Source organism: Pollachius pollachius, assembly GCF_949987615.1.
Source record: "Pollachius pollachius genome assembly, chromosome: 5".
NCBI classification, from domain to species: Eukaryota; Metazoa; Chordata; class Actinopteri; order Gadiformes; family Gadidae; genus Pollachius; species Pollachius pollachius.
In genome coordinates this window covers 14,338,526-14,347,557 of record NC_136938.1, presented here as the reverse complement: position 1 = coordinate 14,347,557, position 9,032 = coordinate 14,338,526, and the positions used below count along the sequence as shown (strand labels likewise).

Sequence of the window (9,032 nt, the reverse complement as noted above, 5' to 3'; positions counted from 1 at the left end):
ATAGTTTGAGAATAAGACAATCCTGCATGCTATACAATTAACATTATGTTATAAGACAAATACTGGGGCCAGTAATTACCATAATGAATAACAAAATTCAAGAGAAGAATCTGGAATTTGCCCCATTTGTTCAATTAGAGGCAGGGTGAGGTAAAAGAACCAAAAGGTGTGTAGAGGTTATATTTGCTTGCTTTAGGTCCTTTGGGTCACAGGGGGGGTTTAGATGGAACATTTTATGTCCTTTTATGTGATGTTTGTATTAGTAGCGGTCACTGCTGTGGTCATTTGGTCTTCTACTTGCCAGAGAGACCAATATGGAAATTAAATCACTATAAGCTGAAGCTTGATGTTTCATACCAGTAAGAATTCAAATTAGACCACCAGGTCTGGTGGTGCAAAGAAAGTCTGCAATTGTTGATTTAATGCATTTACACACACACAGACACACAAACAAACATGAGCCACACACGCAAAATAAAAATAGACGGAAGCACAATGAGCTGCATTGAGTGGGTTTAATTGTTGTAAATAATGAAGAAAAAACGAATATGACAATAATAAAATCTAACAATAACATTGCATAACTGCGAGACTATATATAGATTTGTATTCCTACACACTTGATGACTTCCAAAAAAGTATATCATATGTTAGTATTTCGCTTAATACGAACAAAAATGAATAGGCCATAGGTTTGGTTCTGTAACGTGGTGTCATGTGATCTCCCTCATCTCCTCCGTCGGCTGGACTTCAACACCCCGGGCGAGGCTGCGTGCCCCACGGCGCTGCACTCGGTCTTCAAGCATCCACAGGTGTTGATGTGGTCGTACGTGAAATCCACCTCGGTGCTGTCGGGGCAGATCAGGCGGACCGTGCGCTCAGATGTTGAAATCTCCCGACAGCAGGTGCAGGTATGCTCCAGGGACCTCCTCTGGGAAGAGAAGCTAGAGGTGGAGGTAGAGGTGGGGGTAAGTAGGAAACACAGAAGGTGTGTTGAGGAGAACCGCATTGATTATCATGTAATAGCAATGCAAAGTTGTTGGGGGTTTGATGAGTTGATGAGTTATAGGTAGGAAGGATGCTTAAGGACAGTGGTTGACTTACTATGTGAAGGTTCCACATGCTCCACCGCAGGATGTCATATTGATAAGCTCCTTTGAGAGGCAGCCCATGTTCTCAATAGTGATGGCTGTTGTGGTCAAGTTGCACAGGTCACGTCTCATGCCTGGGCCGCATGGAAAATGAAAAAGAGCAATTACAATGAGCAGACGGCAATATGTAGAAATGTTTATTACATTTAAATTTAAGTTTTATTTAAATATAAGAAAAAGTCTTCAAGGAAAACAAACGCACAAGTATAGCAGCATCCATCCAAGAGAGTTTCAGTTCCCTAGGAGGAAAGAGACAGATATCAATTCTAACTACCAATGTGTCAGTAGGAGAACATCCCTAACCCTAGGGTTATTGGGGTAGTAGACATCAGTTTCCATGATTAATTGTTGTGTGTGTGTGGATGCATATGTGTCTGTGCTAAATGTGTTAGTCTGCATGAAATTGTGCATGTGTGTGTGTGTGTGTGTGTGTGCACATTTGCATACAGGTATGCATTCGCTTGGGTTGTAGGGAGGACAGATGATCTTGGCCTCAATGGTGACCAACTGACTGGCAATCTTCAGGCACTCAAACTTCAGACATGGGAACCCAGGTGCTGTCCAAATGCTACCAGGCTTTATGAAATGAGAGACACAGGATAGTCTTGATGGTTTCCTTATGATGTCCTTACACAACCATACATATCTATATCCATTCTGGATGGCACATAGTCACATGTATATCACATGTTCATGTGTATGCAAGTTCGTACACATACCAGGAACGTGTTTGTGGTGTTGTCGGGCAGCACAGCAATGCAACTTGTTTGGACACATTTTCCACAGCAGTGGCCTGCAATGGTCTGGTACTCATAACCCTGGAAACATAGACAGGCACAAACATAAAGATACGTACATGCAAGCGTGCAAGAACGGACAAACGTGCCCACACACACAAATACATTTAGGACTAACAACAAAGTCACAATGAAAGAAAAAACAGAGGTGTATGCACTAGTGTGTGTGTGTGTGTGTGTGTGTGTGTGTGTCTGTGTGTTTGTCTGTGTGTGTTTCTGTCTGTCTTTAAAAAAGAGAGAAGTGGAACTCTTACCAGGGTGCAGAGTGTGTCACATGGTATAGGCTGGCATTGTGCTAAATTTAGTTTGGTGCTGTTGTCGATCATGGCAGTGCAGATGCACTTCTCGCATGGAGGTCCATTCATCTGGTCACCAACCTATAGAGTTTTGGAAGTGGGTACATTTCTGCTTAAGCACCCTTGTTCAGACTGAATCCTGTGCCAGCCATCTCTAAATGTAAGTTATCTTAACATCGAGATTAGTGCGAACTTCTAAGATAAAAAAAATCAATCTTAAGCATCCTTGAGCAAACCCATACACTTATTTACCCCCAAAATTATTCACTGTAGGTTTCTATTGAGGAAATGATGTAATGTATTAGCTGTTCCTGTTGGTTAGAACTTTAGCGAGGTCATGAGTATATCTTATTTGAACTAATCAGAAATCACCAGAAATGCTCCTGTATCTCCAGTTTGCAGATTTCTTACCTGATACGTGTGGTTTCCGTAAACACACACTCCCGGTTTTGGTGGAACTGCGGAAAAAACAAACCGTGGGTGAATTTAAATAGTGAAATGAATAGTTAACTCACATTTCCCACATTATATCGGTCTCCAACAGATTTAATCAAGAGCATTTTTCATATCGATTTTTGGCCAACCCCCTTAAGGCTAGACATGCAATGTCTATGCACTCACCACATTCAGGCTTGGGGCAACAGGCTCCCATTTTTATGGAAAGGCTGTAGCCAGGAGGGCAGGAGGGAATAGGTTTGCACTCCTGTGGATTGCACTCTGTTAGAAGAAACAGGTAGTTAATGAAAGAAAACCTGCTTGTCCTGCTTCCAAAAACAAACTTTCTGCCTATTATTTTCATGAATATTATTTTGCTTATCAAAAGCGTGCCTAGTGCTAACAGCATTCCCTCGAGTGTTGACTTAATTAAACACATAACCTCCTTTCTTTTAAAATAAGACAATTTCCCATCCAGCATCCCCTGTGGTAATAATTTAATGAAATACATAACCTCTTTGAAAGGAAGTGAAATGTGTTGATACTAAAGCTTAAATGTGTTGAAAGTAAAACTGATTTGAATGTGCAAAATAGGCCTTATTCACCTAGCGACCATCTTCTAGATGATAGCTTGGAGGGAAATGTAATAAATTGGCCACTAGGTGATTAAGGCCTATAGCAGATTATTATTTTACCACACTCTTACCACACATCTGCTTGGAGCAACATTCCACCGTCTCTGTGACTGTGATTTGGCCCTCTTGAACACAACTGACAGGTGGTAGTATTGGGCATGACATATTCTGGCACATGTAGTGTTCCCTGCCCAGACAGGTGCACACTTCACAGCCCTGTTCCCATGTCTCATTGACCTGTAAAAGAAAAGTAGACGCAGGCGCTTTAATGGTCTGCCTTACGCTGGGCGGTTATTGGACGGTATTATTGGACAGTATAATATTCCTGTAAAAAGGGAAGGAGGATGAAGGAATTCAATATTTACCATCTTCCATTCACCATTTTGCAAGATACAAATATCTGTCGGGAAAACAAAAGACACAATATATTGAATCAACTAAGTCTACCAATCGATTGAGTTCTGAAATTAGGCCCATATGACTCGGCTCCTGAATTCACTGTAAAATGTTTACTAGATAAGGGGTGCTACAGCATGCATATAGTGCTATGCTTATTTGTGAGCGCTTTATGGGTCTGAATTAAATAGTAAGACATTGCTATTGAAGCAAATGGCAAAATGTCAATATACATAGCAAAAGCAATGTAATTAGGTCTCTTACCACAAGACGGCACACATATGTTTGAGGCAGAGTTGAGCTCAACAGAGTCCGGTGGGCAGTAACACCCCTCCAACTTCATGTAGTCCAAGGCAGTAAACACGTTCTTGTTGTAGATGAACTCATAATTGTATCTGGATGTAGAAAATGCACACACTATGTCATGGTCGTAATTGTCCCCACACGAAGAATGATCCCATGCATTTTATATCATAAATAGGTGTTAACAGTATAGCCAGGCACCGTCAAGATAAAGGTAGGCTACACAAGCCATGAAGCACTAACAATTATTACATTGAACACCTGTTATGCAACTAGACATATCTGATACTTATTCCAATAATGCGTTGTATTCCCCGAGACCACTGCCACATCCTTAATGTAATACTTTGCTCAATCAAAACAATAACAAAATACAGTCGTTTGATCGTCGTGAAGTAACCTGGGATAATGTGAGTTGCTGTCATACCACCATTGAGAGTGAAAATCGATCAGACGGTGACTCATGTTGATGTGCAGGTTAATAGTTACGATGTCATTTCATTCTAATATAATTTCCGCAATTAACTGATGAAGTGTCATTTTGAGGCTTCCGATATCGTGCTTTTCGGTGCTAAGCATGGCTCGAACAATGGTAAAGGTTCGACACTATTGTTTATTCAGAGATACAAGGTAAACGGACAAATATTCAGTCTACATATGTGTGGACGGAATGGTAAAGAAGCCACGTCTATAGCGTCTGATTTATCTCAGAACCCTACAACTACAGTATATATGGTGTTGTCTTGACCACTTATGTTTAGAAGCATAAACTATTCAGAACTTGCATTAGCATTACGAATGTTTGGCCCTATCAGTTAAAATTGTTAGCTTTAATATCGTGTCGTCTAATGCGTTAATATGATAAATGAATTTACCTGATAACATAACGAGAAGACAGTCGGGCAGCAGCACTACATTGTTCGGACAATATTTATACGCAATAGGCGAATTACAAAGTACACTTTACTAAACAATAGCCTAACTAAAATTTCAATTAAAGAGATGACTCACGTTTCAAAATGTTCCCAATGGATTAAAATCTGTTATGAAGTGTAACTCGATAACTACAAGAGCTGCTTGGCCAATGGTGCTCTAGTGTGGCTGTAGCGCACATAGACCGCATATAATACAGGTTAACCCGAACTAACATAGACCGTATGTAATGCAAATTAAACAGATTTGCATGCATTGGTTGATTGTGTCAGTGGCGAGCAGTGACTTTGACGCGACCAGAAATTAAGGAGTAATGGTCACAGCTTCGGGCACTGGTGCGTGAAACAGTAGTATCTTGTTAAATGTGAAATTCAGCTCAAGTTTATTTCCACCACACGGTGGAAATAAACGGTCAGGCAGCAATTTAGCCAATATGCCCAGAAATACTGTAGTCTTTCAAAACGCCTGCACATGCGCTACATTTGCAGTTCATATGGACCGCTCGCCACTGGTATGTTGATGAGGGGAGAGCAAGACCAATGTTTAGCACGCAGCCCTACAATGAAATTATATTTGATCAATGGGAAAAACTATCGAACGCGTGAGTCGTCGTTTAAGGACATTAAAAAAATTAAGTAGAGTCTATGTATGGGAAACACTTCATTAGATTCATTGCTGGCGTGACCTAGGCCTACTTGTTAAAGTATGACATCGTAGTTCGCTAGATTGCAACTGAGCATGAGGCATCAAAAACAACAAGCATTGTTTTTACGATACCTGTGATCACAAGTAGGCTCCACCCAAGGGCCGCAGGCTTCATACACTTTGGGACTACCGCAAGTGTATTCTGTAATTACAAAATAAGAACAAAAGGGTTGATGCAAATAGAGACCTATATACACTGAAGGCTTGAATAGATAGAAAAGGTGCGATTGTGTGTGTGTGTGTGTGTGTGTGTGTGTGTGTGTGTGTGCGCGCGCGCGTGTGTTTGTGTTTGTGGGTGTGTGCATGTGTTTGTGTTTGCTTGTAAAATTTCATGAACATTCCTCGCGTGTGCATACTATGCTGAGATGAAACACATTGTACTTTACATTCCTATTGTTAACAGCTCTAGTGTGGGTTTGAAATGAGATCTAAGGCCCACAATGCAGTCCGGTCACAGGTTTGGTTTTAACTCAATATCATAAAATGACATAGTACACACCACAGACTCCATCAGTGGCATTCCTCCAATCTATGCAAATACCGGCTTCAGCACATGCATAAGCGTAGGTCTGTATGCTTGTGCAGCCAATGATGTCAATGTCCATGCTGCAGACGTCGAATTTGCAGGCCACCACAAATGGCTCAAAAGGAACCACCTTATGGCACTCTCCAAACACACTGGAGAAGGGATTAAATATTGTGAGTATAGAGAATACAGAGACTGACTATAGGAAGCCAGTGTACCACTGTAGTACATTTAAGGTAATTAGCAGACGCTTTTATCCAAAGCGACTTACAATAAGTACATTGTTCAGAAGAAAGAAACAATATATCGCTGTTGGTACAGTAAGGATGTACATAGAACCAAGTGCCAATCAATAACAATTGTTACGTATACAATAAAGATAGCTAGGGTAAGATGCTACACAATGCTAAGTACTATATTAAAAAACATACAATACATGTGTAAGAGGGTGGTCGAGGTCGAGGGAGGGGGGGGGAGAAGAATTTGAATTTCTAAAATGCGATTTCCTGCATTCTAGTCAATTTTAGGGTGACCTGCGGGACATTGGCAAATCCTAAATCTCTGAAATATCAGTGCATTATCATTATCAATTTAATTTAATTTTAATTTTAAATAATAATGATAATGCACTGAAGTATTATACATATGCACACAAATAAGTACTACATTGTTTTAGAGGTTTGTCCGCATCTATCACTCTGGTAGAACTCATTTAAAAAGGGGTCAAAGTTCAATGAACGTGGATATTGTAATGACCTCGCCGGTGACATAACAATGTCCAGTCATATGTATTTGAAGGAACTTTTAACGTTACAAAAACCAGGTCACTGAAACGGGTAATCAACGACAACAATCCCACACCAAACAACAACCGGTTACCCGGGCAACCCCCAACCCGGTCCCTTCGACGTGCAAGCCCCCACCCTCCTGTTCTCCCAAGGCCCTCCCCCAGCTGACCTAATGATTCGCCCCCCACACTGATTGACAAGAAGAACACTGCAATACATGCACACAGAACAACTGGCGTAACGGACAACGAAATACAATGCAACACATAACACACAAACTCTTTAAATGTCCCAGGGTCGCTACAATATGGGCGCAAGCTGAAAGTAAACAAGACGGTCTAGCACCAGCCACGCATCGGTAACATCGTTAACATGTTGGCTGCTGGTCAAACAGCGAATGCAGCAACGCGATATCTGTACATTTCTTATCTAAATCCTTAATAAAGTTTGAGTTTAAAATAACCGATATGTCAGACATAGATATGTTTTACCTCTTCATGATATTCAGTGGACCTCAACATTTAATTTCATTTGGTAACACACAACACTACAATATTGGCTGAGACAGAATCGCAATCAGAAAAACGGATTTCTGACATTTTAAACAACGCTGGTAATCTATTTTGTGTTAAAGGAGTAATTATCATAGCAGCCTAGCTAGCCCATGCAGGCTAGTTAGCACTAGCACCAGCACATCAAGGTAATCTCACTGACCTGAAACATTTGACAGGTCATTGGCAGGGGCTGCTGCTGCTACGGTATCACTGGATGTTGGTTTAGAACAATAATTTCTAATGTCCATGGTAATGTTTGTTCCACACCCTGAGGCTACTTTAACAAGACTGTCCCTAACCCTAACCATGAGGCTACTTTAACAAGACTGTCGCTAACCCTAACCCTAACCCTGAGGCTACTTTAACAAGACTGCTGAGAGACGTGAATGGTTAGAAAACGTCACGTTGTCCAGGCAACCGTTCTAAACAACCGAACGAGAGATGGCATTTTCCATTGCTTCCATGTGTTGTTGCTTTCAAAATGAAAATAAATCAATTTCAAGAGGTGAAAATCACTACCAGTCGAAACATGAGGTAACATGTCAGGGTTGTCATAACTTCAAAAGCTTAAAAAAGATCCGGGACTTTTGACGTGAGATTCGGGGCTTCAGTCCCGAAAGCCACCCCAAGCTCCGCGCATGGTCTAGTTGAACTCTGAACTACTACATGTACGTTAGTATTAATGTGAAACCGGACAACACTTAGTAAAATAGAGTTAAAAACATCTACTTGAAATCAATAGTGTGATGAATTGATTGAAAACACAATATTTAGAAACCCACTCATGGAGGGTCGGTGTTCTGACCTGCTGCGGATGATCTCACAGAGAGTCGCCTTGCAGGGGGCAACGGTCACAGGGCTCGTCGGAGATGGTGTAGGAGGATGCATGCACACACTGTTGTTCAGATGCCACTCATGGCCCATGTATGGACAGGACAAAGCAATCTCCCCACTGGGCAACATGCAATCATTTGTTCGGTTGTTGTCGCAAGTACCTAGAGGAAGCCGTGCGATGATCAATTTCGGAAGTGTTTACGTAATAATCATTCACATGGCACCACAAACTATTGTTAGCTGTGATGAAATGCAGTAAACAGTTGTAAATAAAAGTATGTCATTATAGTTAAACCATTATAGTTTAAAGCTAGACCTCGGACATGCACAGCAAGTTCTGGAATATTCTAAATGTCCTAGGGACGATATAGAGTATGAGATATAAGGTAAGACAATAGACTAGACTGACCACACTGTCCCTCTGTGTTATGGTTGAATTTTTCATATGGTAGGTTGACGCTGAACATGAGTCCTGAGAAGGTAATCCTAGCTCCAATAGCGTTGATGACAAGCACCGTATCTATACCACTGGTCGCTAAACCAAAGTCCTTATTTTTGAATGCAGGATTCACACGAAGGCCATCCACGAAAACCTAGGGCAAGAACATTGTTAATAAACATTACAAATAGTCTTTAGCTTTGTAGCGACAATATTTGCAGAAAACAAATACTGTTTTCA

The 9,032-nt window shown here is 41.0% G+C and overlaps 1 protein-coding gene across 1 annotated transcript in view; it reads right to left on the bottom strand.

The window, feature by feature from the left end:
• Positions 1 to 727: 727 nt before the first annotated feature.
• The window catches only part of LOC307075794 (mucin-2-like), a gene marked incomplete at both ends in the record, with an annotated part of 37,515 nt that continues 29,210 nt past the window's right edge, over positions 728 to 9,032 (bottom strand). The window contains 10 exons of the mRNA XM_079736488.1: positions 728 to 944; positions 1,105 to 1,225; positions 1,664 to 1,727; positions 1,871 to 1,969; positions 2,203 to 2,325; positions 2,656 to 2,702; positions 3,386 to 3,551; positions 6,158 to 6,329; positions 8,325 to 8,514; positions 8,763 to 8,946. Of these exons, the coding sequence (XP_079592614.1) occupies positions 728 to 944; positions 1,105 to 1,225; positions 1,664 to 1,727; positions 1,871 to 1,969; positions 2,203 to 2,325; positions 2,656 to 2,702; positions 3,386 to 3,551; positions 6,158 to 6,329; positions 8,325 to 8,514; positions 8,763 to 8,946 (1,383 nt within the window). The remainder of the gene's footprint in view (positions 945 to 1,104; positions 1,226 to 1,663; positions 1,728 to 1,870; positions 1,970 to 2,202; positions 2,326 to 2,655; positions 2,703 to 3,385; positions 3,552 to 6,157; positions 6,330 to 8,324; positions 8,515 to 8,762; positions 8,947 to 9,032) is intronic.